Source organism: Ailuropoda melanoleuca, chromosome 13, assembly GCF_002007445.2.
Source record: "Ailuropoda melanoleuca isolate Jingjing chromosome 13, ASM200744v2, whole genome shotgun sequence".
NCBI lineage: Eukaryota > Metazoa > Chordata > Mammalia > Carnivora > Ursidae > Ailuropoda > Ailuropoda melanoleuca.
The window spans coordinates 45,119,191-45,135,983 of record NC_048230.1 but is presented as its reverse complement, the minus strand read 5'-3'; the positions used below and the strand labels follow the sequence as shown (position 1 = coordinate 45,135,983).

At 50.9% G+C, this 16,793-nt stretch overlaps 1 protein-coding gene across 1 annotated transcript in view; it reads left to right on the top strand.

Annotated features, from left to right (window-relative positions):
• Positions 1–16,793, top strand: part of PRPF6 (pre-mRNA processing factor 6) — a 42,856-nt gene that overhangs the window by 16,714 nt on the left and 9,349 nt on the right. Inside the window, exons 8-11 of the mRNA XM_034641555.1 lie at positions 2,151–2,269; positions 3,456–3,674; positions 10,941–11,063; positions 15,006–15,127. Coding sequence (XP_034497446.1) covers positions 2,151–2,269; positions 3,456–3,674; positions 10,941–11,063; positions 15,006–15,127 — 583 coding nt within the window. The remainder of the gene's footprint in view (positions 1–2,150; positions 2,270–3,455; positions 3,675–10,940; positions 11,064–15,005; positions 15,128–16,793) is intronic.

Genomic DNA, 16,793 nt, shown 5'->3' with positions numbered 1-16,793 from the left:
AGGGACGGCAGAGGTAGGGTCGTTAACATGCGTCTGCAGAAGCAGCAGGAGCAAGGGGTGTACTTCTGTGTCCTTGTTTCTCTGGCTGGTTACTCGACTGGAGGTCAGGACTTTCTTGTGCCCTCTGCTAGCACCTTACCTGATCATGGTTCTTTACCTGGACTGGTGACTCCTGAAGGGGCTAAGTCCTCAGTGGTCTTGCTTTCTTGGGCTGCTGTACTTCCATGAACTAACTCTTGGAAACGGGAATACGGAAACAGGCCTTAGGATCTCTGGGCTCTTGTCCCCCAGGACACCATGGCAGTTTAGTCTCACCTTGGGAGTCAGGGCTGCTCTCCAGCCAAGGCTGGTACCCTGGCGTCGGACAGTGGAGCGATGGGTGCCTGCATCGGCACTCAGCGTGGGACAACCGTGGCTGTGCGCCTTGGTGGGCACATCTTCCCTTGGGAGGAGATCTCCTCACAGCAGAGTTCACAGGTGCTGAGGTGGGAACCAGGCTCTCCCCGCGGGTTGTGATGTGTAGCCTGGGGAGCCGCTTGGATGTTACTGCTTTCTCCTGGACCTGCGTATTTGGGCTGTGGGAGAACTGCCACTGTAGGGGTTTTTTGTATCCTGTAAGGTTGAGGCCTGTTGCTCCAGGATGTTTCTCCCAGCCAGTATTCTGAATGCTCAGTAGTGTCCCACTGTTCTGCCAGGCTCTGGCTCCGGATGATGGGGGTGTGGTAAGGCCAGGGGATCCCACAGCCTGAGCCCTTTGCTGCATGTCTTTTGCTGTGAGGTAAGTTTCTTAAACACATGATGGGTGTGTGGCTGGCATCCAGCTCTGTGGACGGTGGTGCTGGCAGAGTTCTGTAGGCAAGGAAGGCACATCCAACCTGGTAAGAGCCAATCCCTGCCCCTCCACATGGAATGGGTCCGGGATGTCGGCCGAGTTCACTGGCTGACTAGAGAATGGTTCTCTGGGAAGGCACTCGGCTCACTGGTCGGCCCAGCGTTGGGCTCGGCTGCGTGGTCAGGTCACCCTTGGGAGGGGGTCTGTGAACCCTGAATGGCCCTCTGTCCACGGCCCCATGGAGCAGGTGGGGGCCACGCGTCCCCTGAGGCCTGCCAGCCACTTCTGCAGGTGAGGGGGGCTCAGCGCATCCCGTCCTGGCTTCATCCGGGCACCCTAGACGGCCCCGGTCTGCGCCCTGATTTCGTGCGAGAAGCTCCCTGGGTCTGTAGATTGTGCACTGTTAAACCTTAGGTCTGTTCCGCACGCTTGGCCCACGTGTTTCCGAGAAACAAGAGCCCCTTTGGGATCTGCGTTAGAGGTGCTCTGGCTTTCTGCTGGTGACCCGAGCTGTGCTGTCCTCTGTCAGCGAGCCCCTGCCAGGGGCTGACTAGGGGGCCTGGCCTCACTCCCCCCTAATACTTACACCACAGAGCTCTGTGTTTATCTGCCTTCTATTTGGGACTTTTTGGTAAATTGCATATGAAGAAAGGGCTCTGTTGCTTAAACAAAGGTTTGGAAGTTTCTGGACTGCACAAAGTGGTAGCTTTTTCTAGGAGTCTGTTCCCCTTCCCTGATGTCCCTCCATGTGCTGGCTGCCCGTGGGCCACCAAAGGAGCCTACCTGCTGCAGAGCCCTTGAGGCTCGGCTGCTGTCAGCATGATGTCACCACACAGTGCGTCTCGGAGGGCCAGGAAGGAGCTCACACCCAGCCAGCCGTCTGATGCACGCCAGCCTGGAGAGACATGTATCCCAGGACTGCTTCTGTTTTCTTTTCCTGTGATTCTGCACACTCACACACAGCCTGCCTGGCCGAGCCCGTCACGCGAAGGTGATTGTCTCCTTGTGGTTGCATGGCTTTGTTTTATGATGTTGATTTTCAAGCCTGAATGGGAGCAGAGACAACGCACAGCCTCCTGTGTCACCCGCAGTTGTCTGCTGTGTCTCAGCCTTGCTTGTGATTCAGGAAGTTCCGCCTTGGTCTTGGTCGTGTCGGCCTCAGACTTGAGAGGACCCGCAGAAAGGGCAGGTGTGCGATCCTGGTCCCACCGAGGGAGAGGTCTTCTGACTCTGCTGGCAGCAGCATTCTCTGGGACATGAGCGTCCTGCTTTTGCTTCTGCTTTTCTGTGACCTGATTTCTTGTCTGACCTTTCCCAGCCCTCGAACATGTTCCAAACTCCGTTCGCTTGTGGAAGGCAGCCGTTGAACTGGAGGAGCCTGAAGATGCTAGAATCATGCTCAGCCGAGCTGTGGAGTGCTGCCCCACCAGCGTGGAGGTTAGTCTGCCAGGCTCTGCCCGAGTCCAAGCACAGCGTCGGGAAGTGGCATCCGTTGAGCACTGAACTGTGACTTCTGGGACTGTAAGGCAGCGTGCAGTCACGGGAGGCCACCTGGTAACACAGCTGCCAGGCAGAGTGGCCAGCCTGGCGATGGTCCGTCGTGCTCCTGATGGACGTGCAGAACAGAAGCTTAGCTTGTCTATGGCCACCGCAGAGAACTCTGTGTGGAGCACTCTTTTTCAGGGGCCAGTCCTGATTCAGGTCAGAGTATGTAAATGAGACCTGAACAGTGGAGGGTGATAGAAAATACTGATCGATCTTTCTCTCAGCCCAGCATGAGCTTGGCTCGTTGCCTCAAAGCTAGTTGGATTTCTTTAGTTTCAAACATTCTGGTTCACAACATTCTGTGCAATGGTTTTTAGTCATGGTTTTATGATATCCAGTATGTCCTTAATTATCTTAAGGGGTATTGTGAAATTCTCCAAGCAAAATTAATCTTAATTTATTTATATAAAAGTAAATAGAGCCCATACACATCTTTGGTGATGAAATGTTGCAGAATCAAAAGCCGAGTGTGAGAACCCCAGGAGGCTGAACACCCGTGTGTCCTTTGTGAAGTTAGCCTTCATGTCCTGCTCGTCCTCTGTCCCACACCTGGAATGAGTCTGACATACTGTGTACATTTAACTGGTGGTTTGAAACGTGTGACTGAGAATCTGTCAACTTCTCATGTTAACCAGAGAGTCACTAAGTCAGAAACATAACTGAACAGTTATCAGATCAGGTGAAAATGTTGTACACATTTGTGGGTTCTGTTTAAAGGATCCTTGAGAGCTATTAGAAAGAATTTTGTGGAGGCGTGCCTGGGTGTCTCAGTCGGTGAAACATCCGACTCTTGGTTTCAGCGCAGGTCATGATCTCAGGTTCGTGAGATCGAGTCCCACATTGGGCTCTGTGCTCAGCATGGAGTCTGTTGGAGATTTTTTTCCTTCTTCTGCGCCTCCCACCCCGGTTTCTTTTTTGCTGTCTCTCAAATAAATAAGATCTAAAAGAAAAGAGCGAAGGAAGGGAAGGAAGGAAGAATTTTTGGATGTGCCGCGGCCCGATAAGGCTGGCTCACCATTTGACCTGGCGGGCTGTGCTGAGTACTACCCTCTTGTTTGCTGGTGTTCTCTCCATACAGCTCTGGCTTGCTCTGGCAAGGCTGGAGACCTATGAAAATGCCCGCAAGGTCTTGAATAAGGCCCGTGAGAACATCCCTACAGACCGGCACATCTGGATCACGGCTGCCAAGCTGGAGGAAGCCAACGGGAATACGCAGATGGTAGAGAAGATCATTGACCGAGCCATTACCTCACTGCGGGCCAATGGCGTGGAGATCAACCGTGAGCAGTGGATCCAGGTGAGGTCAGCAGGTAGGACTCCCCACTGCGAGCAGGTGTCATGGTATCTGCTTTAAAAATGCACGTTGGAGTCTCTCATAGGGTAGGGGCTGCTGGATGGTACCTGAGGGTTTTCATGCTGGCAGGGGAAGCAGGCATGTGTGGCTTTTCCTTGAGTGATTGTGGCATAGGTTTTTATAGAGTCGACACTTTAAGTACATCTTGGGGTTGGATATTCTGAAGAACTTTCTGTGTATGGACACTGGTGAGTAGTAATGCTTTGCAAGTAGAAATAATACGACGTAAGAATGATAGGCCTGTGGCTAGTGAAGTCTCTGAAGATCTTCTGACCCAGCCTCCAGGACAGGCGACCTCTCCTACCTTCCACTTCCATGATGTGAGCTCTCTGGGCATGGTCCCCCATCTCCTGGGGGGGGTCCTGCCTGAAGTGTAGTCAGCCTTAGGGAAAGTGCTTCTTCACAGTGATCTGCTCCATTCCACCACAAAGGGCCCTACAGAGCGAAACCCCTTGCCTCACCTACTGCCCCTTGGCCCTGGAAGATGGCCTCAGGCCTCCTGCCCTCTCCCTCCCTTCTCAAGCTTCTGCTGCCACACTTCTGATTACCATTCTCGGAAGAGCCCCCAACCTGAACTGTCCGCGGTGTGACCAGGAGGGCATCAAGTGGTGCTGCCCTATTTCTGGGGTCCCTCTGGATCAGCATGCCTACTCTTCCTCACATGGGTATTAAGCCATGTGGACCCTTTCTGTGTTTGGGCAATTTCTTTTTTTAATCATGAATGCAAGGCCTTGCATGTCTCTCTAAAATTTAATCATTGAGATTCAGTCCCTTTATTTCTTTCTTGTTTTTAGCCACATTGTTACAGTTTTGATGCCTCATCCCTTTGTGCAGATCCACCTGTCCAGCCATTGTCTTCTTCCTTCTGCCTGAGAGACTAATGTTTCTTGCAGTGCAGGTCTGATGGTAGATTCCTCCAGCTCTTACATGTCTGCGAACAGTCTGTATTTCATATTTGTTTTTTGGGTTTTTTTTTTTTTTAAGATTTTATTTATTTATTTGATAGCAAGAGAGATAGCCAGAGAGAGAGGGAACACAAGCAGGGGGAGTGGGAGAGGGAGAAGCAGGCTCCCAGCGGAGGAGCCTGATGTGGGGCTCGATCCCAGGACCTGAGATCATGACCTGAGCCGAAAGCAGATGCTTCACCAGCTGAGCCTCCCAGCCGTTCCAATCTTGTCCTTTTAAAATTGGGTTGTATGTCTTTATTATTTTTTCATTTATTTTCCATTTTTTACTATCAAGTTGAGTTGTGAGGGTTTTTATGTATATATTCTGGATATAAGTCACTTTCCAGCTTACATGATTTACAGGCATTTACTCCCATTTTGTGAGTCATCTTTTCACTTTTTTTTATTGTAATGCTTGTAGCACAAACGTTTGTAATTTTTGTAGACTCCAGCTTGCCCCTTTTTTTCTTCTTGTTCGTGCTTCTGGTGTTGTATCTAAGGACCCTTCCCTAGCCCAGGCTCATGGAATTTGCTCCTGTGTTTTCTAAGATTTTTATTGTTTTAGCTCTTATATTTAGATCTGTGATCCATTGGAGTTACTTTTTGTATGTGGTGTGAGGGAAGGGTTTCACTTCATTCTTTTGCATGCGTGTGGTTTTGGTGTTGTCGTAGGAGCTAGTGGTCCTCAGTGTCCAAGTTTCTTTCTGAACTCCGTTCTGTCCCTTAGACTATATGTCTTAACACTAGCACTGTGCTGTTCTGATTACTGCAGCTTTGAAGTCGGGAAGTGTGAGTCTTCCTCCTCCGTGTGTTTACAAGATTACCTTAGCTGTGCTTGGTTCTTTGTGTTTCCATACGAATTTTAGGATCAACTTGTTAGTTTCTGCAAAAAAGAAACTTGGACCGTCTGGGATTTTGTTAGGGATCACATGGGACCTGCATATGACTCTGCGGCCCGTTGCCATCCTGACAGTATTAAGCCTTCTGGTCCATGAATATGGGATGTCTTTCCAGTGATTTAGGTCTTCAGTTCTTTTTTCTTTTCTTTTTTTTTTTTTTAAGATTTTGTTTATTCATTTGACAGAGAGACAGCCAGCGAGAGAGGGAACACAAGCAGGGGGAGTGGGAGAGGAAGAAGCAGGCTCATAGCAGAGGAGCCTGATGTGGGGCACGATTCCAGAACGCCGGGATCACGCCCTGAGCCGAAGGCAGGCGCTTAACGACTGAGCCACCCAGGCGCCCCAAGGTCTTTAGTTCTTTTCAGTAGTATTTCAGTGTATTAGTATTGCACTTCTTGTGTTTTATTCCAAGGTATTTTATTATTTTTGAGGCTATTGTAAGTGGAATTTTAATATCATTTTCAGGTAGTTCACTGTTGGTGTATAGAAATACAGTTGATTTCTGAATATTGAGCTTGTGTTATATGACCTTGATGAAATTTAAATCATAATAGATTTTGTGCATTCTCTAGAATTTTCTGTATATGAGATCATGCCGCCTGCCTATATAATCTTACTTCTCTCCCCCTCCCCATTGTGAATACCTTTTTATTTCTTGTCTAATTGCCCTGGTTAGAACCTCTAGACTAGAGGTTGGGCAGAGCCAACATCCTTGTCTTATTCTAGGTTCTCCAGTAGAATATGGTGTTAGCTCTGTAGCTCATTGATGTGCTGGTCATGATTTAAAGACTAATTCTTTTTCTCTCACCATTTTATTTTGGATCATATCTATGGCTTTGTCCTCAAAGTCTGTTCTTCTGCAACGTCTGACCTGCTGTTATATCTCATCTAGGGGGTTTTCCACCTCAGGTCTTGCCATTTTCATTTCTAGGAATTTAATTTTGGTCTTTCAAAAATGTGTCCTCCTGGGGTGTCTGGGTGGCTCAGTCAGCTGAGTGTCCTACTCTTGGTTTTGTGGCTCAGGTCATGGTCTCAGGGTCCTGGGATCGAGCCCTGCGTTGGGCTCTGTGCTCAGCGGGGAGTCTGCTTGAGATTTTCTCTCCCCCTCTCCCTCTGCCCCTCCTCCCACTCACGCTCTTTTGCTCATGCTCTCTCTCTCTCTAAGATTAACAAATCTTTAAAAAAAACTGTCTTTCACATTTTTAAAAAGGTTTTATTTGAGAGAGAGAGAGAGAGACAGAGCACAAGCAGGGGGAGGGGCAAGGGAGAGGGAGAGGCAGACTCCCTGCTGAGCAGGGAGCCTGACACGGGGGTCAATCCCAGGACCCTGGGACCATGACCTGAGCAGAAGGCAGACACCTAACCTACTGAGCCACCCAGGCGCCCCTCTCTTTCACATTTTTAATGTGAAATGTTAGATTTTGTGCTGTCTCTACTCTGATGTCTTCATCAGTTTGGGATTGATTTTGATACATTTCCTTTTGTTACAAGTTGCATTTTCTAGTTTCTTTGCATGACTAGTAATCTTTGATTTGTTGCCAGATATTGTGAATTTTCCCTTGTTGGGTGCTGGGTATTTTTGCATTCCTATAAATATTCTAGACTTTCCTGTTGGAGTACAGTTGCGTTACTGGAGGCACTTTGATCCTTTGGTTCTTGCTTCAGTGCTTTGCTAGGTTGGACCCCAGCAATAGTGGGTTTTGGGACAGTTTAGGGCCAATTGCCCTATGGAGGTGAGACCTCTCTGTGCACTCTGCCCAGTGGCCTGTTTCTCCTGGGGATTTCCAGTCTTTCTAGTGGAAACAGGCACCGTTCCTGGGCCCACGTGAGCTCCGAGGATTGCTCTGATCCTTTTGGATGGTTCTTTCCAAACACTCATGCTGTGTTTGGTGCGCAGTGAAGACTCCCAGGTGGTCTCTGCAGAGCACAATGCCAGGGTTCTCTCTCTGCTGCACTTTTCCTCTCTGGTGCTTGTTCCTGTGTCCTGGATGCTCCTTGGCCTTCCAGGGCTCAGCTCTGCCTCCTCCACTGGCCCTGCCTGGGTCTCCCTCCCTGCACCGTGGCCCGGAAAGTCTCCAGGCAGTGAGCTGGACTGACATGGGGTTCCTCTTGACTATTTCTGCATCTCAGTCCTCACACCCCTTTGTTACCCACGTCCAGTGTCTTGACAACACCGGTTTCATGACTGTCGTCTGGGTTTCTGGTTGTCTTAGGAGCACGGGATTCTGGCTGGGTCAGCAGTGTTTCTCCAGTCCTCTGAGGGCTCTTGGGGCTGATGGTGCACCTGCCAGGGCTTGCTGCTCCAGCTCTCTGAGCACCTTCTCAGTCTCCCCTGAGCCCTGGGAACCGTGTTGCATGCAGTAGAGCTGAGAGTCCTGGGCTCCCAGAAATGCCCACCTGTCAATTCCCATTCCTAACCCCCTTTTTGGGACGCACTTGCTTGGCCACAGCGAGTCCCATTTCTTCTGCCGTCTGTGTTTCCATCTTGTCAGGACGGATGATTGCAAGAGGTGACAGTGGGTGTCCTCTCCCCTTGCTGGTTCTCAGACCAGCCTCCTACTGACCCTTCATTAAGATACGGCCAGTGTGGAGAAAAATATAGCATGAGCTAGAATTTTTTTAAACTTTCCTCGGAATCCGTGTTTTGCCTCTACTCCCTTCTACTGGAGCGTAATGAAAAGGGTCTGAATGTACATTAGTTTTACTTCAGTCATTTTAAGGTTAATACACACTTTTTTCTTTTTTGTGGTACCCTGCTATGTGTTGTGACTTTCAGGTGTTTTGCCTCCTGAGCAAGTCACCATTTATTGAGCTCCCACTGTGTACCAGACTCTGCTGAATGCGTTTTATCCTTGCCTTCTTACTTCCCCTTTCCTATTGTTTGTGCAGCCCAGTGCAGGCCCCGACCCCACGGCCCTGCTGCAGACAGGGGCCTCTGTGGCAGTTCCTTCTGAGCCGTCTGCATGTTTCCCTTTTGTCTCGCTGATGCCTCTTCCCCCACCCGCTTTGCTGGTTCTCCTCCTCTTCTCGTCATCTAAATCGCGTGGTGGTTTGGCCCTCAGCCCCTTTTCGAGACGTTTTTGTGCTTGCGTCTGTGGTAATCTCATCTTCCCGCATTGTCGGGAATGTAGCTTCCACACGAGGAACCCCCAAATGTGGACTCTGCTCTGGGCACTCCCCATGTCCTGGACCACTCCCCTGCTGCCTTGCATCCCCCTGGGACATGTGACAGCACCACGCGGATGTGCCCGAGATGCATCTCCTGCTTTGCCCACAAAATCTACCAGTTCTCAGGCTAGCTTACGTCTGTGAGCAGTTTGAGTCTGCCTTCCTGGCTGTCCCTGATCCAGGTACTCCTTGTCACCCGGCTGCGGCCATGCTCTGCCGACACAGCCTCTCCCAGACGTGGCAGTGACCCCTAATGCATATCCCTGAAGATGCTGCACACAGCAGGGCGGCCCTTTTATTTTTTTATTTTATTTATTTATTTATTTTTAAAGATTTTATTTATTTACTCGAGAGAGTTAGAGACAGCCAGCGAGAGAGGGAACACAAGCAGGGGGAGTGGGAGAGGAAGAAGCAGGCTCATAGCAGAGGAGCCTGATGTGGGGCTCGATCCCATAACGCCGGGATCCCGCCCTGAGCTGAAGGCAGACGCTTAACCACTGTGCCACCCAGGCGCCCCAGCCCTTTTATTTTTTAAATTTTTTTCAAAGATCTTATTTTTTTGAAAGAAAGATTATGCATAAGCAGGGGGAGCCGCAGGCAGAGGGAGAGGGAGAAGCAGACTCCCCACTGAGCAGGGAGCCCGATGTTGGGCTCGATCCCAGGACCCCGGGATCATGACCTGAGCCAAAGGCAGCCGCTTAACGACTGCGCCACCCAGGTGCCCTTAGGGCAGTCCTTTTAAAATAAGATTGATTGTATGACTCATTCTCTAGTTTAAAAGTCTCCAGGTGCCTTCCTGCCACACTGCAGTGGAACCCAGAGCTCTTGCTATGGCCTGCAAGGTCCTGACGTCCAGGCTCAGGGCCATTGCCCCACTACTCTGCCACTGTGCTTCCTTGCTCATTACTGGCCTTCTCATCATGCCTTCTCCTCAGGTCTTTGGCGTTGGCTCTGCTCTCTGGTTGGGATGCTTCTCTGGTGGTTGGGTTGGGATGCTTCTCTGGTGGTTGTAGGACCCCAGGGACCTCCGGGTGGGGCTTCTGTGGCCCCTTTCACATGGAGGTCCATCCAGGGTCGCCTCCAGGTCAGCATGTCCAGCATATCTCCTGCACCCTGTTGCTCTGACCACTTATCATAAGTCTCTTGTCAGTGGATAGAAGAGGATGGTTTCTACCCTTTTCTGCTCCAGAGAGTGCTATAAAAGTGTCCTGGTACATCGGTGGTTTTGCACGTATGAAAACGTATTTGTAAGATGAATTAAAGTAGAATTGCTGGGTCGACATACATACTTTTTATTTTGGCGGAAGACACGACATTGCCCTCTGGGGGACTGTCCACGTGCTCCTCAGCCGTGTGCAAGTGTGTCTGCGTCCCCACCTTTGCCATACAAGTGTGTCGGCACACGTTTTGATGCTGCTGATGTGTATAAAACGGTACTTACAAAAAACAAGAATGGCTTCTTTTCTGATGTTTGAAAGTCACTTGTAGTTTTGTTTTTTGGAGAACTGTGTGTTTTATGTCCTTTTCTCTGTTGCATTTTGGTCCTTCCCTAATTGGTATGCAAGAGACTTCAGTGACATGTTTCTGCCTCTCAGCTGTAGAACCATGGCTGTCTTTTCTCTGCGCATCCTGAGACCTGCTTCCTAAAGGCCAGTGCTTTGCTGGGGTCCGCCTGCCCTCCTGCTGACGGGACCCACTTGTGGTGGACCCTTCCTCTGGGTTTCTCTCTCACCTTCTGTGTCACGCTCCTCCACTCCCGGCCCCCCATCTGTTTTGATTAGAATATTTCTTTCCTTTGTCCATTTTGAAACCTGAGTTTGGACCAATGGCTACAAATGTTTGTGAATTTGTCTTGATTCCTGTTACTTTGGAAGTGTCTTTTGTGTAGGAACTTCTTACAGCCACTGAGTTTGTATGCAGTAGGTGCTTATGTAATGTTTGTGGAGTGGATAGATGGAGCTTTGCAAAGTCCTTAGGTATCGGTCTAGCATTCGTCTGCCGGGTGGCAGGGGCGGGTACACTGGTGAATGAGCAGACCCAGTCAGATGGGCTGTGGCAGGGCCCACCAGGCATCAGAGCCTGTGTGCACAGCCCACCTGCAATGCAGAGGCTCTCTCGGTCCTCATCCCATAGGAATAGCGTGCCCCTGTCAGGCACCTGTTGCTCTGGACTATAGTTTTGTGTCCCTCTTTCAGGATGCCGAGGAGTGTGACAAGGCTGGGAGTGTGGCCACCTGCCAGGCCGTCATGCGTGCTGTGATTGGCATTGGGATTGAGGAGGAAGACCGGAAGCACACGTGGATGGAAGACGCTGACAGTGTAAGTCCGGCGCATGGGCCTGGAGTCCATCTGTGGGGGACCAGGCTGCTGTTGGAAAGTGTTTTTGATCTGCTGGTTTTTGAACATAGTTGCAGTTGTAAGGAATACAGTTTTCTCTTCACCCATTTACCTGGGGAGCTACTCTTTGCATACGTCCTGATCTGCAGAGCTCTACACTCTGGGTGAGCAGAATGTGTTGCTGTGGACCAGGAGCCAGTAGAGGGTGGGAGCCCACAGAGCTCTTCAGCTTTCTCCCTCTTCACATCGGGGCTATTCCCCACCCCTGTGGCTTCTGTTAGTAAATTGCAGTTCAGAGAACAATTTGCTTACATGGCTTTGCCTCCTTTGAGATTTTTTCCTTAGAATAGGCTTCCAGAGAGGAGAGCATGGGCCAAAATCAATATGTTATTTAGGTATTTAATGCCTTAATTGTGGCCCTCCTTATTTTTTACCTTGTTATTCTGGAATAATTTCAGATTTACAGAAAATTCGCAAAACTATACAAAGAATTCTTACATGCCCTTCACCCACACTCGCCCAAATTCGACCACTTTGCCACATCTACCCTCTCACCCTTCAGCCATACTCACGCCTCTTACTTTGGATACGTGAGAGTATGCTGCAGAGGGGATGGCCCCTTTCCTCTAAGTACTTCGGTGTGTGTTTCTTTAAAAGAGGATGTGTTTGGGGTCCCTGGGTGGCTCAGTCATTAAGCGTCTGCCTTCGACTCAGGGCGTGATCCTAGGGCCTTGGGATCGAGCCCCACATCAGGCTCCTCTGCTGTGAGCCTGCTTCTTCCTCTCCCACTCCCCCTGCTTGTGTTCCCTCTCTCGCTGCCTGTCTCTCTGTGTCAAATAAATAAAATCTTTAAAAAAAAAAAAAAGGATGTTTTCTTACACAATCTTAGGATAGCTATCAGAATCAGGAAATCATGTTTGGTACCGTACCATTATGTAATTCGCACCTCCACGTCACCCATCACCTCCCTACATGTCCTGTTAGCGGAAGCAGCAGCCCAGCTGTGATGCGGCAGCTGCCCAGGGTGACACCCTCAGGCCTCGGCGGCCCTGATGTCTGCAGGAGGGCTTGGGTCTGTCTTTGTCTTTCATGAGGCTGACTGCCGTCAGGCCCGGCCGGTGATTTGTAAGGCCCCTTCGGTTCCGGTCTCCATGAGGGGTCCGCACCGTGGGTTGTGGTTCTGTGTCTTTGTGGGACATCGCTTCCTCCTGGCAGGTTGTGTCGGTAGGTGTGGGTGCCAGTTCAACCAGCCAGCTCGAGTGGCGTCCGTCGGGTTTCTCCGCTGGAAGGTTGCTTTTCTTGTCCTTTGTAGTTAATAAGTGTTTAGTGGGGAGGCACTCTGAAACTAAACATCCTGTTTCTTGTCAAACTTTGACCTCCTAGTTTGCCGGTCCGTTACGGAGGTTTTTGGCCGGTATCAGTTACTAATGTGGTATTTGCCAAACAGCGCTTTTCTGAGTGTCGTTTCTTCTACATAGTGTTAAGAGTTTATCAGTTGATGGGGTACCTGGGTGGCACAGCGGTTAAGCGTCTGCCTTCGGCTCAGGGCGTGGTCCCGGCGTTGTGGGATCGAGCCCCACATCAGGCTCTTCCGCTATGAGCCTGCTTCTTCCTCTCCCACTCCCCCTGCTTGTGTTCCCTCTCTCTGTGGCTGTCTCTATCTCTGTCAAATAAATAAATATTTAAAAAAAAAAAANGTGTTAAGAGTTTATCAGTTGAAATTCTGCAGTAATGAAGAGCTTTCCTCTTTTATTCGTGTGGGTATTTTCTTCTTCTTTACGTTAGCAGAGACTAAGGATTCCGGCTCAGTTCTGTGAGTTTACAGCCCCTGCTGGCCTCACATAACTTCCTCTCGGAGGCCGTGTGTGCCATGACCGAGCACAGGGGCTGACCGAGCATAGGTGCTGGCCACGCCATCTGTTTCCAGTGGCCTGACGCATACCTTGTGCACAGTTCTCTAGAGGAGTTCAAGACACAGGCCAACCATGATGATGTTTAAAAGCTTTTCATGGTGTAACATTCGAGACGCAAAGTATGAAGAATAACGGCAATATGCTCAGTCCTGTCCTGGAGGAGAACCCTGAGTATGCAGAAGAGCCCCAGCTCCTGGTGGTCGGGCTCCTTTTTACTGTGGATGTGGGCTTGAACGCTTCACTTCTTTTTATTTTCCTTTTCTCTGACAGCATCGGAGGCCCTGGGAGTCGGGGGGGGAGGCATTGCCTACCGATATCAGACTGTGAGAGCAGAAACCCACGAGCTTCTGCGTGTTCTCGCTTTCCTTGTTGCCTCTTCCACGTGCGCTGGAGGGAGCACAGCTGTCTGTCACAGAGCTGTGCACTTCCGGGGGCAGAGCTGGAGTCTCTGTGCTTAGAAGCGTGGAGTGTTTCCTCGGCGACTGGCCCAGGTCACCCACACCCGTGATCCTGGGTGGCTGTGGATGCCCGGAGGGCTTTTAACTATCCTCGGGACCTTGGTCAAAAGTCACAGAGAGGGTACAGACCAGTTTGTATGGGGTCTAATCCTCACTTTCCCAGACGCTGCTGGTCAGGACACGCCCGAGGCAGGGCCCTCCTGGTTTCTGTGGTGGTTGAGTCAGATTGGGGCCACGTGGCCAAGGAGGAACCCGGTCTGAACAAGGAGGTCTTTGCTGCGTCCCTGCTCTTTTGACTCCTCCACACCCATTTCCACGCTGGTGGTCTTTGAACACCAGGAGGCTTGCTAGCGGTTCTCTTGGGGAGCGGCTCTCAGTCTGGAAGTGGCCTCGAGTGGCTCAGATGCTGTGAGCCTGCCTGTCTAGTTCCATCCGTGCGTTTGGATGGCCACTGTTGCAAACCCTTGTTCCTGACACACTTCCTAGTGGCTTGTCACTTACCTCAAGGTACAAAACCCCTTTCGGTATGAGAGTGATTCCCGAGTCTGCATCATGCGGGGGACCTGCACGTTTTCTTGGGCAGTCCGAGTATGGCGTGTGCTGGCCTTTAGCCTGGGTGAGGTTCCGGGAGACCAGCTGTCAGCTTGTCCCAGTGAGTGTCCCTGGGTCATGACCGTCTAGAGACATTATCACCACAAATAGTGACTGGTTTCTTGTGTTGCTTGATGCTAACCAGGGAATAAAATCATTCTTGAGTGAGGAAAACAGCATCTGAAGAGAATAACTCATGTTTATTGTAGGGTCTGTTTGAGTGGATGGGTTCTTTTTTAAGCTGCATTTTTTATTGTGGTAAAATACACATAACCTGGGGCACCTGGGTGGCTCAGTCAGTTAGGCATCTGCTTTCGGCTCAGGTCATGATCTCGGGGTCCTGGGATCGAGCCCCGCATTGGGCTCCCTGCTCAGCGGGGAGTATGCTTTTCCCTCTCCCTCTGTCCCCCCACCCCACTCGTTTGCTCTCTTTCCCAAATAAATAAATAAAATCTTTTTAAAAAATTCACATACCCTAAAAGTTGCCTTTCCAACCACTTGGAAGCATGTGACTCAGTGCGTCCCGTGCAGCCAGCCCCACTGCCTGACTCCAGAGCTGCTCCATCCCTCATGCCAGAACCCACACCCGTTCACAGTCGAGCGGGTGCGTGCTTTCTTTTCTCTTCTTTGTATTCACCTGTGTCTTACAGGTTGCTAACGAGTATATCTTTTATAACGGAGAATATCTACTACACCTCAAAGGAACCTGTGTGTGTGGTATGTGGTCACACACCTGCCCGCCTCACTCAGCTGCGGCGGGCGGCTGCCGTTCCTCTGCCCCGGCCCGGCTGCTTGTTCCTCAACAAGCAGACAGCCCTATGCCAGGCCCTGTGTGTTCCATGTCCCCGTCCTCCCGGGGCCTCCCTCTCCCGGATTGTGTTTCTCACTGGGTCATCCTGTGGTGGGATTTCTGAGCAGATGCCGTCACGCCTCCTGCTCTCATGCCTGTCTTTCTGCTGTAGTGTGTGGCCCACAATGCCCTGGAGTGTGCACGTGCTATCTACGCCTACGCTCTACAAGTGTTCCCCAGCAAGAAGAGTGTGTGGCTGCGAGCTGCGTACTTCGAGAAGAACCACGGCACCAGGTACGTGGTTGGGCCCCAGGTGCGGGGGGCACTCTCCACCCCTGTGTGCGCATTGACTCTCTGACTCCAGGTTGGGCAGAGCTGAATTTAAACCTCATGTCCCGGGGCTCCTGGGTGGCTCTGCCGTTAAGCGTCTGCCTTCGGCTCAGGTCATGACCCCAGGGTCCTGGGATCGAGCCCCACATCGGGCTCCCTGCTCGGCGGCAAGCCTGCTTCTCCCTCTCACACTCCCCCTGCTTGTATTCCTTCTCTTGATGTCTCTCTGTCAAATAAATAAATAAATAAAATCTTTAAAAAAAAACTAACCAAAACAAAACAAAAAAAACCCCCGCGTGTCCGCACAGGTGGACGAGGGCCTAAATTTGGGATCCAGTTCTCTGCTGCGATGAGGGGTGGAGGGTTCTTCAACAGTCGAGACTTTGCGATCTGTCTTTATGGCTCCTTCTGTGATAGGGTCATCACTGCTTTATAGCTGAGAGACTGAGACACGAAGGGTGTCTCTGCAGAAGTGCCTACAGCTGAGCTGGCGTACGCCTGGTGGCCCAAGGGGTGCCTGGGGCGAGGCGGGAGCCTGAAGCCCCGTGTCTGTGCCAGCACTGGCTTCAGCAGTGTGGGCGGTGTGGCGTCTGGGCCCAGGCAGGCATGGTTTTCATTTAAGCTGTGCTGACTTTGGGTTTGGGCTAGTTTTGTGCTCTGAGGAGGTCCTTGACAGTTTTCTCTAATTGTGTTCTTTAATTGAAAAAACCTTTTGGGTCTGCCTTATTGGCTGTAACTGCTGATTAAATTAGGTGTTGCAATTTCTGGTGTTCAAGGGGTGCCTCTCTGGGACACCAGGCTCATGTCGCTGTGTGTGCCCTCTGCCCGGGCCCTCTGCTGCTCTTCCCTGTGATAGGGTGAGGCGGGGGGGCCAGGCCTTGTAGGTTTCCGCAGGGCTTCTGCTGGCAGCACACTGGGGCCTTATTTCTTTCCTTTCCTGGGTTGTTGAATCTCAGTCTGGTCAGGGTGTCTGTCCATGTGTGTTGCTGAGGCTTCTGTCTCCTCCCCACTCCCACCATCTGCTTTGGGGTTTGGGAATTAACTCATTTGGGAATGCTTTGAGATGACCATGCTGGTTCACCCTATGCAGGTTGACCTGTGACAGTCCAGGTCTGGAGAAGGGCCTCTCCTGGCAGCTGTAGTTTGTGGATGTGCCTCACTGGCACCGCTACCCTTGGCCTCTGGGCTCAGGGCAGTTCCCTTCCCCGTCTCTGGCACCCTTCCCATCCGTCTGACTCATGGAATGGAATGGCGAGAGGAGGTCGGGTGCTCTGGATCTGGGGTCGTGATTCTGGTGTTGTCTGGGAAGCACGGTGTGCTCTCTCTTGGGCTTCACTCCACACAGAATGAATGAGTCCTTCATCTTGCTGTTGAGGCCCAAAGAGGTCATTTGTGCCAAGTGCTGCAACAGGTGGTGGCCGCATGGGGGTTGGGGGCTTTATACCTGATACCCAGGCTGGCGGTATTCTTGCTCAGTAGTGACCAAAATAACTTGTTTCCAGTAAGACAATTTCTTTGGATACCGAAGAATAGGTTCTGGGTCATAATCTTTATCGGCGGATCTGTGGTTACAGATGAAAAGAGGTCTCCTGTCACCCAGATCGAGAAGTTATCATTCCCTCAGGACGCA